Source organism: Eulemur rufifrons, chromosome 4, assembly GCF_041146395.1.
Source record: "Eulemur rufifrons isolate Redbay chromosome 4, OSU_ERuf_1, whole genome shotgun sequence".
Taxonomy (NCBI): domain Eukaryota; kingdom Metazoa; phylum Chordata; class Mammalia; order Primates; family Lemuridae; genus Eulemur; species Eulemur rufifrons.
This window is the reverse complement of record NC_090986.1, coordinates 11444351-11462683: the sequence shown is the minus strand read 5'-3', so window position 1 is coordinate 11462683 and position 18333 is coordinate 11444351. Positions and strand designations below refer to the sequence as shown.

General features: G+C 43.7%; 1 protein-coding gene across 4 annotated transcripts in view; it reads left to right on the top strand.

Moving 5' to 3' along the window:
- ARHGEF7 (Rho guanine nucleotide exchange factor 7) overlaps positions 1-18333 on the top strand; it is a 160209-nt gene that overhangs the window by 60877 nt on the left and 80999 nt on the right. For 2 of the 4 annotated variants that reach the window (XM_069467566.1, XM_069467565.1), the window contains exons 3-4: positions 10457-10541; positions 14146-14276. The exons of the other annotated variants lie outside the window; for them this stretch is intronic. In XM_069467566.1, coding sequence (XP_069323667.1) covers positions 10457-10541; positions 14146-14276 — 216 coding nt within the window. The remainder of the gene's footprint in view (positions 1-10456; positions 10542-14145; positions 14277-18333) is intronic. 4 annotated transcript variants of the gene reach the window in all.

Here is an 18333-nt window from a genome sequence, read left to right as displayed (position 1 = left end):
TGGATGTTACATGTTTACATGTGGGTTTGCCCAGTACTGGCACATTACTGTGGGCTTCTCCTTTCCCTGCTCTGTCTGCTGGGCCCCAAGAACATGGGATGTAGGCGGGATGTATTGAGGGTGGGGCCCCAGGTGGTGATGTTGCCTTCTAAGGGAGACCATTCCTGAAACTGCAGCCTACACTGAGGAGGACAGAGTAAAGAGCTGGAGAAAGCTTCCTGTTTGTGAGCTTGTGGCTCTTGCTGTTCTTGACTTGTTAGTTCTGTGAAACCAGTAATTTCTTGTTTAAGCCAATTTGAGTTGGGTTTACTTGCTGAAATGGAAAAATTAGGATCTTCACTATGTGATGTATAACATGGTATATTTTGTGATGTAAAATTGGCTGGGCTGTTTTTATTATATGGAAGATGTTCCTGATCTATACAGCTTGTGAATTCAGAAGCCAAGGTGAGGCAGACTTACTCACACTGCATGGGGGGGGGGGGGCTTGCATATCTCACTGATGTTTACACATCCTCCTGCTACCTTGAGGGACCCTGTCCCATTTCCTTGTCAAGTTGTGTCAGCACTCTGCAGAATGGCTGTAATGTCTGACATAGCCAACACGAAGGTGTGGTGCCTCAATTTGAAGAGGAAAACACAGGATTCCAGTAGCGGGTAGATCCCCTGGTGGTTTTAAGGTGACGTCTTTGCTAATCCTCCCTTCTACACATGGAGCCTTGTTCTCTTTCCCTTGAGTATGGGCTGGACTGGTTACGCTAACAAATAGAATGAATGGAATGTGATGTACGTGACTTCTGAGGCTAGGCCATACAGTTTCTGACATTGCAGGCTCTAGCTTGCTTCCTACTTGCGCTCTGGGATCACTCACCCTGGGGGGCCATTGGCCATCCCTGAGGCCTCCTGCCCACAGCCATGCAACTGAGCTGTCTTGTTAGCACGTCCTCGGCCCCAGGGAGGTCTCAGGCTGCCAGGTGCCAGCAGCTGAAGCTGACTTCCTGACGAGAGACCCTGAGGCACGTGTACCCAGCTTAGCTGCTCCCGAGTGCCTGCACACAGAAGCTACGAGATAACTTGTTTGTTTAAGCCACTGAGTCTCAGAGCAAGATGTCTGTGAAGATGGATGACTAGTGCAGGTGCATAGAAGTTAAGGTGGAGCCACGGCATGTGCCGTCCCTGCCGGCTGCCTTCCATCGTTTCCACTGCCTGCGTTCTTCCATCAGCCCAGGCCGAATGGAGTCTGCTGTGAAAGAATGTGCTCCTTTAGGGCTGACTTGCAGACATTTGTGTGTTCTTTTTCTTGGAGATTTCTGTAAAATAGCAGCCGTTAGCAGTTATGTGGATCCTGTGCTTAGAATTTGGAAAGGAAAGAAAAACCCTGTTTACTGCAGTCGCCTTATTCTGAATAACAGGTGGTTGTCTGTCTTAGCCAGCTAAGAGTTACTAACTTTTACCATGTAGTGTTAAAATAGCCTTACTCTAAATGACCTAACTGCTTCATTTAATGAGTTTTGGGGTTTTTTTTTTTTTTAATTTTTTGAAGATGTACTACCTCTCCTTTAAGAATAAGTTCTGTTAGGGGTGAATATAGAATAATGGGTGGAAAGCCACTTTTTGCTAGGTGATGCTGTGTTAGTACACAGCTCCCACATCTCAGTGCCTTACAACCCCAAAGGTTTATTGTTCCAGTGTTTTGTTAGCTGCAGATAAGGTGTCACTCTGCTCCAAGTGTCTTCTTTATTCCAGGATCCACGCCGATGGGGCAGCTCCATTTTTGGCCTTGCCTTTCTCATTTAAAGGAAAAGAATAGGAAATTGGTTGAAACACCCAAAGCCTCATCATGCCTCTGCTTAGGACCAGTGTGATGATTTCTGCTGAGAGCTGGTGTCTGTGTCTTCTAGTCACCTCTCATTGTCCAGAGCAAGTCGTGGCCAGGCCTGGATCACTCTAATGGCCTCAGCCTGCCAGATAGATGCTGGTGACTCATGGAGCCCCATCTTCCTCATGTACAAGTCTGCCCTCCTTATGTCAGATGTTAGTTCAGGAACCAAACTTGATAATAAATTTGGCTACTGCAACGTAACCATAGAATAAGGAGCATGCCAAAATAGAGTTCATTTAGAGGAATGGCAAAAGTTAAGGCTGAGAGTTGAGTATGGGTCAGATAGTAAAGGCTTTGTTGATCAGTTTCAGCACTTTCAGTGACGAGTGACTGACGATGTCTTCTGTGGGGTTGGGGGCCAAGGAGTGATCACTTTGGGCCTGGAGGCTGGACAGTGGGAGAGGAACAACTGCAGCGGCTCTGGATATGGGGACTGCTGCCTGGTGTGGATGGTGGCCTCATCTCTACATTTGTACGGACACATCCTCTTCCTTTTGTCTGCTCTGAAGCCCACATCTCCACTGAGCACACACAGTTGTCAGCTTCTCAGTGAAACCCTTGCTGACTGGTGGTGTGGGTGCTTGCTTTCTGCTACCAGCCTGCGAACTCCTTGAGGCCAAGGACTAGGCCTTCCTGCCACTCAAGCACAGTATAGTGCTGTCATTGCGGCCTTTAGCCTCTTCTAAGGACTAGTCTCAGCTTGTGTGCTACTTTCCTGTCTTTGTGTGTCTGTAGAGAGGTGTACCTCTCCTGCCTCCCAGGTGGAAAGGGGGTCCTGACAAGCTTTGTGGGGATTATTCTCTGGAGAGAGCCCTGGTGCTTTCCTTGCTGTGGCTGGTCCACCAGAGTCTTTCATCTCTCTCCTGTCATCTCCATACTCGAGCATCCTTTCTCTATACTCCTGCACAACCAAGTGTAGGAGATGCAGCTGCAGGATCGAGTAATGCCTCACTCACCTTTTGTGAAGTTTTAACTTTTATTTTCCCATTTTTTCTCTTTCCATCCTTAGCCAGCTTCTGAACTTCCCACCCGTCATCTTCTTCCCCCCGCCCCCCGCCCCCCGGCTCCCCTTGTTTTCTCTTCTGCGAGCTCTCTTGACCCTTGCTCAAAGTCAGTTTTCTTTCTTTCTTTCTTTTTTTTTTAAGCAGTACAGAGTTAAGCAGTACAGTACTCAGAAAAGCCTGCGAGTTTTATAGCTGGAAGTGACTTTGGAGGTTAGCTAATTCAGCTTCTCTTCTGTCCCAGATGAGGGATGTGACACTCACAGCTAGACAGAGATTTGTCCAACAAGCAGGTGCCAGCTGCTTAGTGATGGGTTGGCTCTAGTAGGTTCCATGCTCTTGGACTGCTGTTGTCCATGGGACTGCAGATTTTACGGCGTCTTCTGTGTTGTTCTTGTGTTTGGAACCCTGTTTTTCATTTTCCGTCAAGTTTGCTGTCAAATTGTATCTCCTGTAGGAAGATATCCAAGACTAGCCAATTTTTTTTTTAATTAAAAAAATACCAGCCCAAATGAAAACAGCCTAGATTGTTCCTTAGTATCTTTTGGTATTGGCTGGATCAGGGATGCGCTCTCTTTTATGAAGATATAATAATTTTAGCCCTCTCTCTGGATTATATGACTCCATGTTTTTCCTCCAACAAAGGAATAGAATTTATATGCTTATGAGAGAAACTGGAGGAAAAGTCAAGCCCATGCTTGATTTGAGAGTTCCTTGTGAGCACTAAGTTGAATTTTACAGGCGAGGCCCTGTTGGTGACAACAGCATGTGCCCCACCTTGAATTTAGTAATGCTTTGGAAGAAAAAATATTTGTGCTGATACTAAGATTGTAGCAGTCCTTGCTTTGATAGATCCAAGGAGAATGATACAGTCTTGGCTGGAATCTTTTCCCTGATAAAGGAAGTTGTTACTTTTGGGATGATTTTGTCATGTCTGTATTTGAGTATTTCTTTTAAAACATCTTTACTTGTAACTGTACTTGTTGAATACTCTTTCATCAACTGGAACTTTTAGAATATTTTTTTCTTTCCATTAAAAACAGTTCAGTTTTCTGCTTTTCTCTGGGTGAGGTGGTAGAGAAGGCCAGGGTCTTCAGTTTACACAGTGGTGGTTCTTGGTGGCTATATGGCCCTATCAGAGTTCATTCCAGCAGGCTGCAGGCATCTGGGAGCTCCATCTTCAGTGTGCAGGAAGTGGGGGGGGGAGTCTTGCAGACCCCTAGTTGGGTGCCTGAGACTTAGACTGGAGCTGTGTGTGGGAGGCCCACATGCTGCCCTGTGTCAAAGTGCAGCCTCGTTGGCCTGCTGCCTGCCTGGCAGATACGCTCCCCCACATAGGAGAGGCAGGGCTTTCTGCACCCAGCCTGAGATTTACTTTTCTTCCCTCCAGTTGCCAGGAGGCCCAGGTGACCCCATCAGGACCTTTGGAAAGGATGCTGGTGGTGCATCTAGGCAGCACCCTTAGCACGTTAGCATGGCGGGTGGTCTCTGTCTGCTCTGTAGGTGCCCTGCAGCCCAGCCTGCCTGAAGACTCTTGTCTTCCTGACACTTCTTTCAAGGGCAGTGTGGTTTGATTTTGTGACTATGCATTGTTCGCACTATGTTAAAAATGAGCTTAGTCAAGATTGCTGTGATTCCCACCCTGAGAGTTTACAGTGTAAAGGGCATTGGGTGGTGGTTCCATGTTGGGGGACAGTGTGGGGAGTGACAGTTCTGTGTCAGTGGCCCAGAGAACTCAGGGGAGATGGGGAAGGACAGTGAGGGCCCAGCACAGCTCTCTAGAGCCCCACTCGAGCTCCAAATATGGACCAGCAGGCTGTACTCCTATTGTGAATTTGGGGGTGGTAAGGGCAGTCCAGGCTCTCGACCGAAAGATGAAGTCGGTCATTATGTGCATATTGGGACAGGGGTTTGTGTCCAAAACAGCTGCTTCAAGGCCGGAGCTTCTGGATGGAAGCCTCAGCATTTTGGTGGAGTAAGGCACTCTCCTAGGGGTGAGAGGTTGCTGTGTTGATCCCGTTAGCTGTAGAAGTCATGCACATGTGCTGTGTTTGCGGTGCATGGGTGTGCAAACATATGGTCCATTCTTGCACAGTGGCTGAGAGATGTGTGAGGTCAGGCGAGACCACTGGGCTAGGAATGGGGCATCTCCTGGGACCCGTAGGCACAGCTTAATCTGTTCCTGATCACCCTAGTCACAGAGGAAGCTGCTGCACTGATGGAGCCATCTTTCCATTGAGAACTGTTAGCATTTGAAAGAATGGCCTTAGCAGGAAGGAAACTTCTTTTGTTTCCTTCCTCTTGCTTGGAACAGCCTCCCCCCACTTGGCCAATTCCTACTCATCTTCCAGGACTCACTGCTCCTGAGGCTGTGCTGGCCACCTGCTTCCCTGGGGCCCCGTGCTGTCTCTCTGCCATTCCAACTGAGCTGGAAGGCTGTAACCTCCTTACATCTGGCTTTATATCCCGAAAGCCTAACTTTTTTTTTTTTGATACAGAGTCTCACTCTGTTGCCCAGGCTAGAGTGCCGTGGCATCAGCCTAGCTCACAGCAACCTCAAACTCCTGGACTCAAGCAATCCTCCTGCCTCAGCCTCCCGAGTAGCTGGGAGTACAGGCATGCACCACCATGCCTGGCTGATTTTTTCTATATATATATTTTAGTTGTCCATATAATTTCTTTCTATTTTTTTAGTAGAGGTGGGGTCTCGCTTTTGCTCAGGCTGGTCTCGAACTCCTCCACCTGCCTTAGCCTCCCAGAGTGCTAGGATTACAGGCGTGAGCCACTGTGCCCAGCCAGCCTAACTTCCTTTAAAACTCATTTTATATTTTTGAATATGCTGTCATATTTTTATTTGTGATACATTCATCATGACATCCTACTGCAAATATTTCAAAATGCATCTTTCCAAAAGTAAGTCCATCTTCTGATGTAGCAGGATAGTATCCTCATACCTGACAATTTTAGTAATGATTCCTCAACATTATCTAATACTTTGCCTGTATTCACATTTTTCCAGTTGTTCCTAAATGTCCTTTGTAGATGGTTTATCCAAAACAGGGTCCAGCCCAGTGCCACTCATTGCACTTGGTGGTTTTGTTATTTAAATCTCTTTTAATTGAGAACAGCCTTGTTTTCTGTGGCCCAGATCTGTGGGTGGGACTTAGTGTCTGGCTTTCATAGCTGCTCGTTCTGTGAAGACACAATAAGGAGAACCGGAATGAGATTCTGAAAACATTTTTTCATGCTCTGGTCAGGGTAGGGATTACCCGTAGTTATTAATGATGCTCAAAGGTCAATCAAGAAGTGATGCCCTTAGTCCTCATGGATGCCATGGCCTTCTAGGCCCAGAACCAGATTCTCGGGCTTATTGGTCTGGCTGGTCTGTCTGCCAGTGGGCGTCAGGTCTCCCTCTCTCACCTGGTCCCTGTGGTCCAGATCCTCTCTTCTATGCTCATGGCCTCTGACCGCTGCAGATACCTTTCTCTGATAGTTTCCTTCTGTCTCACTTCTTTCTTCTATAGTCTGTAACCTTCTGCTAGCCTTCTCTGTTTATTTTAAACAAATTGTGTGATATATGGCCTGTGTATTTCATTTCTAGAAGGCAAGATACTTTTCCTAAACAATACCAGGTGCAGTTCAGGTTCCTAAGAAGCAGTTTCTGTAAAGCTGTGCAAAAGACATGGAATCTAACAGATGTACTTTAATTTTTTATTAACAAGATTAACAATCAAGAATCTCAGTCTTAGTCATTTAGAAGAGAGTTGAAAAAGCCATTGTACTTTTGGGTTTCATTTTTATCTCTAAAATGAGAGGGTTGACCTGTAAGGACATAGATGATTTTTCTCTCTGTTTAGCAAAATTGAGAGCTTTTTTTTCTCTTGTTGATTATTTTGTATTTTAAAAACTAAGAGTTTTCCTTGGCAGAATGTGGTTATCGTGGGCCAGTTTTTAGAGGGGACCTTGGGGACATGGTGCCCTTTACTTTTGGAAGGTGTGAGGCATTTGTGGGTCTGCTTCCTGTGTCACACTGTCCTCACTGACTTGTTCCTGCGTCACGTAGAGAGGGTTGCAGGCACAGAACAGTAGGGGGACGGCGGCGGGGCTATGAGACAGTGGGAAGAGCTCACCCTCAGGGACTCTGCTCAACTCCCAGGACCATGCTGCCCGCTGCCTCCTGCCCCCAGCGGCCATTCTGTGTTGCTTCGGCCTTACCTGCCTCCCCTTGCAAGGGGCAGCAGGAACATTTTAGAAAGTTCTTTTGTATCTTACTTTGAATGCTCTGGATTTCTTTTATCCCTGGCTTCTATGTGGTTTGGTATTTGTTGTATTTCATTATGTGGTATTGTTTGTATTGAAAGTAAAATATGAAAAATAAGCTATAAATAGTAAGTTTAATATTATGAGCTTTTTAGTAGAAAACTATTAGGGTAATTTTATTTTGGGACTGTGAGAATATTCTATTGCACATTTAATTCACTTAAATGTAAAACTAAGGCTGAGTGTAATACACTTTCCCAAGTGGATAGATTCTAAAATGTATCAGGTGTTGAGTGTTCTCTGTGTCCGTGTGGCCACCCTCTCTCACAGCACAGAGCTAGTATGGGCGTGTTCACAGGCAGTGGGAAGTGTGTATGTGCTGGCGCTGAGCCTGCTGCCGGGCAGGACTCAACAGTGACAGGGAGGCACTTCTCACCCTGTGCTGTACACTAGACTTGTGTGGATGGGCTTAAAATTCTGGTTTTTGGATCCCTCCCTTAGAGATTCTGAGACGTGGCTTGAGTATTTTGCCCAGGTAAAGTCTCCCAGGAGGTCCCAACGTGCAGCTCATACTGAAAACCACTGCTCCAGGTGCCACCTGAAGTAGGGTTTGGGGACAGTGGATGGTGGTGCTTCCTTCCCTCCTCTCGCTCTTGCTAAGAGTAGAAATCTGCTGATTTTCAGAATGCCCAGCATTTCAGGCTGGAAAGTAGGCCGAGTCCTTTTGAAACTGCATTTATCTCCTCTGAAGCACCAAGTAGCCCTGGGGAACAATTTAATGTGTTAAATGTTACAGTAATTATTTTTTGGAGAGACATTGCTATAAAAGTTCTGAGACTTTCCTCTTATTCCCATAGTATAAACTTTCTTTGTATTAAGATTTTTCTGTTTTTGCTTTGATTCCTATTTCAGGAAATAGTCTGCTATCTTTCTCTGGAGAAGTACTTCAGTCAAAACATTTTATTAGCTTAGAATGTGCATTTTCCCCTCTCAGTGGCAAGCATTTATCTCATCGCGTTGTTGAGTTTCCTGTCTAGAAATGTGGGGGGTGTGTATTCACTTAACTTCTGATGTCATATTGAAGCCCCATTGGTGGGCACTATCAGCCAATCAGATGCTTCCTGGTATCCAAGTAAGAAAGATATATAGGTCTGGAATAACAGGAAACTTCATGTTTTCAACATCCTGTTATTCTGGGTTTTGCGACTTACCGCGTCGCCACAATGAAGGTTAGTAGAAACTTATATATATATTTCTTTTTGGAGAATACCATTTAATTCCAACCTCTAGAATTAGATCTTTAGAGCTTAAAGACATTCGGATCACCTACTTAAATATTTCACAGTTAAGGGAAGTTTTATATTTTGCATAAAGGAAGCTTTGTATATTAATGTTAATACTTTTATTGTTTTTTAAATGCAGCTTAACTCATTTTTATCATTCAAAGATGTAGATGGATATGTCACCCTAGATAATGCTCTCATTTGAGTTGGAATTTCTTTTTAAATAATATTTATTACAACAAATGATTTAAATTCTGTGTTAAAGATGGTTCTAAAGACTGTTCTAAGGAGTATTTTTTACAGGAAGGATCTTGCTTCATGAAATCATTTACGTTTTGTACTTTATATTAGAAGTGGCGTCAATAAACATGTAGAATGCTCACATGTATTCACATCTTTTTAAGTTTTATGTTTTCATTTAATATTTTCTTGTGAACTTTTAGAAAGTAAATTGTAATTTTTAGCTCCTTTCTTGACTCTCAGTGATTTGGTGATTTTCCTTCTTGAGGTAGTTTTTCAACTTCTGGATTTTTTTTTTGTTTGTTTGTTTGTGTTTAAATATATCTCATGACTATTTTTACTCATTAGTTCAAAAATTCTAGGCAGAAGACCATTAAGTAGAGGTGACTTTTGAATAATACACGGGACTTACTCAGATTTGGAATCATTTTATGTGGCATCTCTTGATGTGAACTTCACTCACAGTAACATTAACCACCCACAGAGTGAGTGGTTGGATGGTTTGGTGCATTTATCCATTCATACCTATGAGTTTTTCTGTGCGCTCACATCCTACTAGGTGTTGGGAAATGTACAGTCTGCCTTTGTATGTCTTTCAGTCTAGGGAGGCGTACAGACATCAGCCAGTGAAGTATTGTGATAAATGTTCTGGGAGAGCCTAGTGGGACCTGAGCAGGTCTGGAGGGGGCAGCAAGGCTGAACATGGTTCTGTCAGGAAGTGAGATGAGTAAGCCTTAGCCAGGAAGCGGGTGGGGGCTGGGAGCAGGAAGAGAAGGAGAAGGGAGTTCCTGGCAGCCTCTGGTGAGAGGAGCACAGGATGAGGGCAGAGGTGACAGAACTGGAGAGAAGCAGGGCCCTTGTCCTCTGATACTCATTCCTGGGGTGACCTCAGAAAAAATAGGTTAACATGATAGACATTTTGGTATCTAAATACGACTTTCTGTTATTTGCGCTTCTGAAAGAAATGTTTTCCCAATGTTTCTGGGACAGAGTTGTGGATGATTTGACTATTAATTTTATTTTTGCTTGAAGTTATTTGGTGATCAGAGCTAACCTATATGTAGTCTTAAGACAGTATCTGAGATGAGAGCTGTGTGTGTTTTGGCACATCTGTGTGTGTGCTGTCATGTATTGAGGCAAGCTAGTGCACTCTTGCCAGGATGGGTGGTGTGTCTGACGCTGGCATGGTCCTGGGTCTCTAGATATCCCAGTCTGGAGGGGATGTGGTCTCAGATGGGCCTGGTCTTGGCCTCAGCTCTGTGCTAGAGGTGGCTGCTCCATCTTCACCCTGCTCCTCTTCTGGGATCTGTTTCTCCTGCTTTCTTTCCTTTTACTCTCATATCCGTTGTGCTCCTGGATGGCTATGTTTTTCTTTTGCTGTAGTTAGCTTTGGAATCGACTGTCAGGTTGCCTTCTTTTCTGTGACTAGGAGAGAACATCTGTAGTCTGCCTTGTGCTGTGGCTGCTGCATTAATCTAAGGGTCGCAAAACCACCACTGAGATTTCCTAGCACCAGCAGCACTCATCTGTGACAGAGCTCACACCCCAGGGTGTGAAGTTGGGGTGGGGCAGGGCTGGGGCCCAGTGATTGACTGCGCCTGAGAAGGGGACTTCTGATTGGACTCCTTACCCCAGGACCTGGGAGCTGAACTCACTTGTCTTACTCTCGAGGGTGGTGCCGCCTCTTTATGATTTCAGACAGAATGTCCTCACTTTGCAGGGAGAGCTTACTTCATCCTGCACCCAACATAAGACTCTACTAATTTTGCTTGTTTAATTTTTCCTTTCAGACTTTTGATGCAAATGATTTGTACCAGGGGCAGAATTTTAACAAGGTCCTCAGTTCCTTAGTGACTCTAAATAAAGTGACAGCAGGTAAGACTCTTTTTTTGTTGAACTTGAGGGAGTGGGAAGAAAAAAGGGCAGAAACCACTGGTTTTCTGTTAGCAAGGTCAAATGAACATTATTGACTATAAAAAATAAGCTTCTAAAAAAATAAACAAACAAAAAATAGGCTTCTGTTGCATTATGTTTTTGATTGTTCCTTTTGCTGTGATTTTTTTCTTCCTTACTAGAACAGAATCTTCCTCTTCAGGTCCTCCAGTGACTATCAGGTGTTTTCCTGTCTGCGGGTGGGGAGGTTTCTCACCTGAAGTACAGCAGAGGAAAAATGTTAGTCAGTATAGGAAGGCTGGTGGGCTGTCTTGGAGCCAACAGCACTTTTCTCTGGGTTTTTATGGGTTCGAGTTGCCTAAAGCTCTTATCTAGTGAGCAGTGTTTCTGATCAGTGGCTATGACAAGGGTGTGGCCAGTGGATTGGCATCCACAGCGAACCCCTACGTGCCTAGGCATGTGGTTCCCGTGGTTTAGTCCCAGTTGTTCCTGAAGTGGAGAGGAGGTAGGGACACGGTGTGCCCCTCTCGTGGGCTCTCAGACCATGGGGAAGACAGGAATCGTCTGTATGAGGTCCCAGAGAGAAGGCCCACACCTTCCCTTGAGCCCTGAGGACTTACGTCTTGGATCACCATGTGGCTCAAACAAGAGGGCACTTGAGTTGATCTTTTATTTAAAGTAACTTTTTTTTTTAAATTATCTTTACAGATTTTAAGTTTCAGGTTTGTGGGGGAAAGTGAGATGTCCCTTTCGTGTAGAAACCTCTCAAGTTTAATTTGTTAAGGTTTCTTCTCAGTCTCATCTAGCCCTTCAGACAGGGTGTACTTACCTCCCTACATGTAGAGGAAGGGCTGGAGTTGTGAGCCCTTTGGGCTAAAGTTCCTGTCTCTGGGAGGCGTCCTCTGGTGCAGGGACCTTCCTTGACACCACCTCCCTGCACACGCCTGCTGTGACCCCTGTCTGGGAGCCGGCCCGCTGCTGGTGCCCTGGGTGAGGAGTACTGGCTCCCACCGCTGGGAGCAGGCGGAGACCCCAGGCAGAGGTTTGATGCAGTCGCATTTTCATAGCTTGACTGCTGAAATTTAAAGTTGCACGTTCTTACGGCTGTTCATATGAAAGCATCTAGGAGACGAATATTTAAAGGGCAGAAATATGAAGATGAATATGAATAATTAAAATTGTTACATCATTTAATGATGTTTTGCAAATGACTGGCGTTTTATAAAGGCGATGAATTAGACAATAAAGCTGCCTTCTCTAGCCCTACATTATAAAAATGTGAATAAACAGATAATAAGGAAGAAAACTATTATAGTTATGGATGGTGCAGAAAGGGAAATATGCTTAGAGTAGATTACACTGGAATGTAGTACAAGAAATGCTGTTGTGAGAGCATGCACAGAGGGTGGCATGCTTGCGTTTCCTCGCCGTGTGGGTGTCTGCCTGCAAGCTGCTTGTATTCATCTATGCCTCCAAGTTTTGAGTGATGAATCAGCTAATCAATACAGGTCTCTGTGGCAGACAGGGACAAGAATGGCACAGATAAATAAGAGCTACAAGTCATCCCTAATGTGGCCCTCTGCTCTGCTGAGTATTTCTCCAGAGGGTGCTTGATTTTGAGCTTCACCATAGGTGCTTTCTCCGCCTGCAGTTTAAGCAGAGAAGCTAACAGGAGAAGGCTTTAATCCATACACTCAGTCCCATGGTCCTGAGTAGTCAGGGATTGAAATACTGTGATTTACAAGTAAATAGTAGCCGTGGAAGGGGGGGCAGTAGCTCTTGGGCATATGTCACCATCCATTGGTCTTTTTTTTTTTTAACCTCCACCTGTGAAAAGTATTTCTCATATATTCTTGATATCATTGGCTGTGCATTGGATGTAATATAAGTGGCATTGTTCTTTACAAAGACCAATAGCTTTTAAACACCATGAGTGACCCCTCTCACAATGAAATTTTGCTTTTCTGTTTGTTGGCTGCTTGTTCTTGCTCTTGTTTTAGGAGTCATTGTGATGGAAATGACCATTCCTTCTTAGGTTTCTATTTTACCTGGTTGACTTCAACAACCGTAAGACTGACTGCTGCCAGAGTTGCTGTCGGCATTCTTGGGAAAATCCTGTGCTTATCTTCCCTCTGCTACTGTCACTTAAAGAAAACCATGTGTGTTCCAAGGCACTTATTAATAGATACATTTAACTGGACAGAAGACAGCCTGGCAATGGGGATGTCCTCAGGATTCGTTAAGGCCAGGGCCAGCAGAACACTGCAGGGCAACGCAGGTGGCTCCTGTGGGCAGCATCTGCAGGCAGTGTCCTTCGTAGCTGGTTTTGGGCTCGGGGTTGTGTAAGGCCCTGTGTTCTCAAGTAGGATATGCTCTGTGGAGGCTCTTGCAGCCCTGAGCAGGACCTCGAAAGTGTAGGGTGCTGCGGGGGACCTGGGGGGATTCAAGACTGCTGGGATAGCAAGGTGGTTGTAGGACTCCCACGTGCTGCCGTCTGTGGACCCAGGTGGGGGGCCACACAGGAAGGACCTGGACTGAAGGGCGAGGACAGTGGGTCCCCTTGGTGCAGCCCTTGCTCAGCTCTGAGCCAGCTGTGCCACGAAGCACTATAGACCTGAGGTTGCTGCATCCTAAGTGTATCAAGAGCACTTGGAAATCTGAATTTTTCTGTGATATCTTCAGACTTTTAGATGTTGGCATTTAATTCAAAATTTTATAAGATACGATGTAAGCCAATCCAAATAGATCTGCCAGAAAAATAGGACCTGGAGACTATCAGGTTAGGGGCGCTTTCACAGAAGGCTCCTGTGAGCTGTAGGACATTGCTGAGTATCTTGGAACAGCAGTTTCTTTAGAAAACTTTTCCACAGTCTAACTTTTGGTTTTTGTTTTTTAAAAAAATCGACCACTTCTAAGAATGGGGTTGCTATCATTTACTTGTTGGTTGGCCTAAGTGGAGTGTCTTACCATGAAGGGAGTCAGAGAATGGAAATAAGCCTTTTAATGTCTGTTTCCTTCGATCTCTCAACAGCTTCATGAGGTGAGTAGAGCCTGTGCTGCCTTAACTTTGAGGAAATAATCCTCAGAAGGTTCTCTCTGGCTGAAAAATACACAAGGATTTTTCTATTGGTTTTGAATAAGAGTCTTTTCTTTTCATTGCAAAATAATTCGTGTTGCTTACTGCGTGACATAGTCTTGGAAAAGTGGACATATGATGGGGTTGTATTGGAGAGTGAGTACTTGTTCTCTGCTATGTAATCAAATTCGAGAGGCTGGTTTTTTTCCAGATAAAGGGAAAGTATTAAAAACAGTTATAAAACATTTTAAACACTTTGAAAAATCATACTAGAGAAGAACAGATTAGTAGTTATCTCCAGATAATTTCTGGAAAGGTAATCTCGGAAATGAATGCAAGTTATTTATGTAGCAGACAAAGAATTTGTTCTTTGTTTACTGCATAAATAGCCTGCTTCGTTGTGGTCTCTTGGTGTGTCCCTCCTTGCTGCCCTAATTTTAAAGTCTAGCGTGTGGTGCAAGTGCATAGGATCAGGTGTTTTAGCTCTCTCTGTGTGTGTGACCTTTTCAGACATTGGACTGGGAAGTGATTCTGTATGTGCTCGGCCCTCATCTCATCGAATAAAGTCTTTTGACTCCCTGGGATCACAGCCTTTACACAGTCGGACTTCAAAATTGTTCCAGGGCCAGTATCGAAGTTTGGTAAGTTTGAGAGATTTTGTCATTTAAATTCAAATCTGTTTGGGGGATATGAGTGAATATAGATGTATCTGGAAGGGTACATACGCCTCTATTAACAGAGCATTAAACAGCCAGAAGATGGTTTGACTTTCCCGCCATTGTTCCTGTAATCTGATTTGGCATTTGCTCGTTACCGAACTACTGAATTTCAGATATTATGCTTGATGAGTACTTTTGAAAAACTTGTTAATTATCAAGACTCATGACTCTGCTTGTCCAGAAAGATGTATGCTTTAAAATACTACCCTGGTCACTTGTATTATCTGCTGTGCACAAATGTACAGAAATATATATGTAAAGGTACTTACTTGCACAAAGAGGAGATGGTTAAAACAAAAGAATCCAATGGTAGCTTTTTTCTCTTCATGAAAGTGTGGGTTAGGGTGCTTACTAAGCCAGGATGTAGTTTACAAAGAAGGAAATTGCTCATAACTTGTTGTGACTTGGGGAAAGAAACTTAGATGAACAGTCATCCTGGAACGTGAAGAAAGATCCATTTTTAAATGCTCAGGACACAGGTTGTGAGGAAAAAACACCAAATGTAACAGTGAAGTTGAGAGTGAAGAAAGAGTTGGGGAACGGCTACATACAGGACCAACTGGAGTGTGCCTGGGAGGAGGCCTTCCCGGCAGAGCTCCTGGCCGCTGGCCACCATCGCAGTGCACGCTCCCTCTCGAGCCAGAGGCTGGTTGGCAGTTATTTTGATGAGATGCCAGAGACATGACTTCTGTTTCATGCAACATCTTTGTAAATTTTTTAATGTTAGAAACATAAAGTGATTGTGCAATGTGAGTCTAAAGAAAACTTGATTTTTTGTAGAGTTTTTAGTGGACCATGGCTTTTCCTCTGCTTTAACACAGAAAGGAATATTGCTAAGTAAGCTAATGGTAATCGTTGAGAAATAAAAGTTAATTTTGATAGAGTTGTATTTTGCAGAGGGAAACACATTTGGGTATAGTTCACAAAGCAGTGTTGAAAACTGAAAGATGAGAAAGGAATATAATTTTTTTGTATTCCTGAGCTTTTTGAATTCAAGCTAACTCTCGTTGCTGTGTTTCCTTGGGTGTGCGTCTGTGTGCAGTGCCACCTGTGCCAAGTGGCCTGACCCTGCCCAGCCTGTTCTCTGCTTTGCGTGGACCTGACTCCTGTGGTCCTCACAGCAACCCTGTGAGGTCTAGCAATGGCCATTGCCTCTGCCACGTAGGAGTTTAGTGCTAGAGGAATTTTGTGGAGTACCTTTGGGAACATTATGATTCCAAATTAAGGGGAAATATACAAAGCACTTTAAACAGATTTTAAATTAGCCTTATATAAAATACATGCGGAAAACATAAGACAAATCAGTATGCTTTGGGTAAAGAAGTATTTGCTGTCTCGCCTATTCACTCGTGGCAATTTCCATCTGATTTTTTTTCTTTTTGAGTAAAGGAGAACTCAATTATAAATGTATAATTTTAAGTAAAATAAACTTAAATGTAATGTTGATAATGAGTGTTACTGAGATCATAATAAGTATAGGATTTTTCATTAGCTAGAGAAATTTTAAGTTGCACTAAAAGTAAAAAGACTTCGGCCCTCTGACCTGTGTGAAGTCTTTCGTGGCTGTGATTGGTCTCTTGATTGGCTGCCAGTGAGCTGACTTCTCCTTTATGAAACATGGCAAGACCGTTCTTACCATGCTGGGAGAGAACAACTGTTTCTTTGCCATTAGATTTTTCAGTTTTTAGTTTAATAATGGTACTTTGAGATAGCTTTCTTGGATTAAAAATTTATAATAAAACAAGAATGGCAAAATGCTTATTTAAAGCTAAGTGGTGGGCACAAAAAGGGCCATCTATCATTCTCTACTTTTGCACGTGTTTGAAGGTTTCCATGATGACAAGTTAAGCTAAAAGGGCAATTTGTAGTTTCTGGAACGTCAGTTTTGTGATCTTACTAAAATAAAGCTTAGCTTTGAAATTGTGTAAGACACTCCGATCCCTCAAAAAGGATCAGTATTTTAAGGGTACTCTTTTAAATTCCTTTGCTCACACGTTGCTTATTCATCACTGGCATTTCTTTCAGTTTAAGAATGTCTCACCTGACCACCACCTTGGTCACTAGTTGTTCTCATAATCTTTTTAATTTGAAACTGGCACCACGCTGCTCCAGGACAGATTTCCTGCCTTGGGATAGAGGCAGATTTGAGCAGTTTTGATGTTTTGTTTATTGCTTTGCACTGAAAGGAGGTTTTGACTTCTGCATTTGGGTGTCTCTCCGTTGTTCCCTGATTATTCCTTTCTGTGGGAGATTTCTTCTTACTCGCTTTCAGATGCCCTTAGCTATTAATAAATTGAGCTCTTTATCCCACTCTGCTCTGTGATATCCCTGTTACCCACAGAAAGAAAATCGGTACTTAAGAGTGTGGCAGACCAGGCTGTAGATGTGGGTATATAGTTTTTCTCATAGATAAAGTTTGATTTCATACTTTTTTATTCAAAAGAACTTTCACTGATACTCCTGGAATTTCTGGTATCACTGCCATGTCCACAAGTCTTCTATCTGTTGACTGCTAAGTATGAGGTGAGCTCCTCGCGTTCTCAGAGTTTGGGGATAGTGTTTGTGAGGTGGTTGTAGGGAAAGTATTTGTGAGGTAGTTGCTTCTGCCGTCCTTCATTTCTGGGAGAAGTGACTAGATCGCTTAAAGCGTTTCCTGTCCCTGGGATCTCCTACCACCTCCAGGGGCCAGGGGCCTGGACTGCTGGTATCATCCCCATGCTGGAAAGTAGCCTTGCTTTGGTACCAGTTCACAAAGTATATTTCCAAAGCATGGAAGAAATTATATCAAAAATTTTTTTGTTAAATCTTTTTAATTCCCTTGTTCAATAAACATGGAAAATACTGTGCGTCTTTAATATGCCATATTTTATCAATTTGAAGACCTTTTTCTTTTAAACATTTGAACACATCTGAAAGTAGCATGTGTCTTACGGTTGATGGTATGCCATAATTTAATTGACAGTACTTGGTAGAATGTAAAATAATGGGGCATGTCTAATTTCTGGCATCTTCTGTTGGATGAAATACATTATGAGGAAACTGAAGCTTAGAGAAGATAGGTATTTACACAAGATCAGGGTACTGGGAAATATTAATAGTAAACATTGGAGGAGGAATTGGGTCTTTCACTTCTTGACAAGCTTTTCTTCTTCTATAAATGAAATTGTAGGCATAGGTACTTGTAGAGAACTGAGGAGAAGGTGGAGTTTGTGTGAAGGTGGCACTCTAGGATGTCCCAGTTTAGAATTGTTAGGATAATTTCAGAACAGTGGGTAAAATAAAGTACTTGATAAAGTTGAATATGAAAGATATTGGTGGGTGGTGGTTTAGCTGTAGAAATTGAGAGTCCCTTAAGAAGGAACTTGGTGGGTATAGATTACTGCCTGGTGAGGGTCACTTTTCCCCTTTGGGCTAGGGCAGGGGGAGGAATTGTCTTCAGTCCCCTTCACTTACTAACTTTTATTGACATGCAATGTATGTGTAAGAAAGTGCATGTGCTGTATGCATACAGCTTGATGAGATTTTACAAAGCCAGCGTTCCCATGTGAGCAGGACCCAGAGGAAGAGACAGAACATAGCCAGCCCCTGGACTGCTTAGTTGGGTTTGCTTTTCCCGAGGACATGTGCTATCCTGATTGCTAATAGTAAAGATGAGTTCCACTTGTTTCTGTATTTTATATAAATGGGATTCTACAGCATATACTTTTTTTACAACTGACTTCTTTTGCTCAGCCCGTAGTGATTTAGGCTGTCATGGACTGTCATGTTGAACCAGATGAGCTGCAGTTTCAGGAGAGCTTTTTAAAAAAGGGAAAGGGAAAAAGACCCCATGATAATAAAATAGTGATTAAACACAGCTTCCCGTGACACTAATGACAGTGGATGGAGCCCTCCTTCCTCAGCCCCTGTGAGGTTAGGCTGAATTGGTGCTCTAGAGTGTGCATCCTTTTGCCCTGTCTCGGCCCCTTACCCTCAGAGA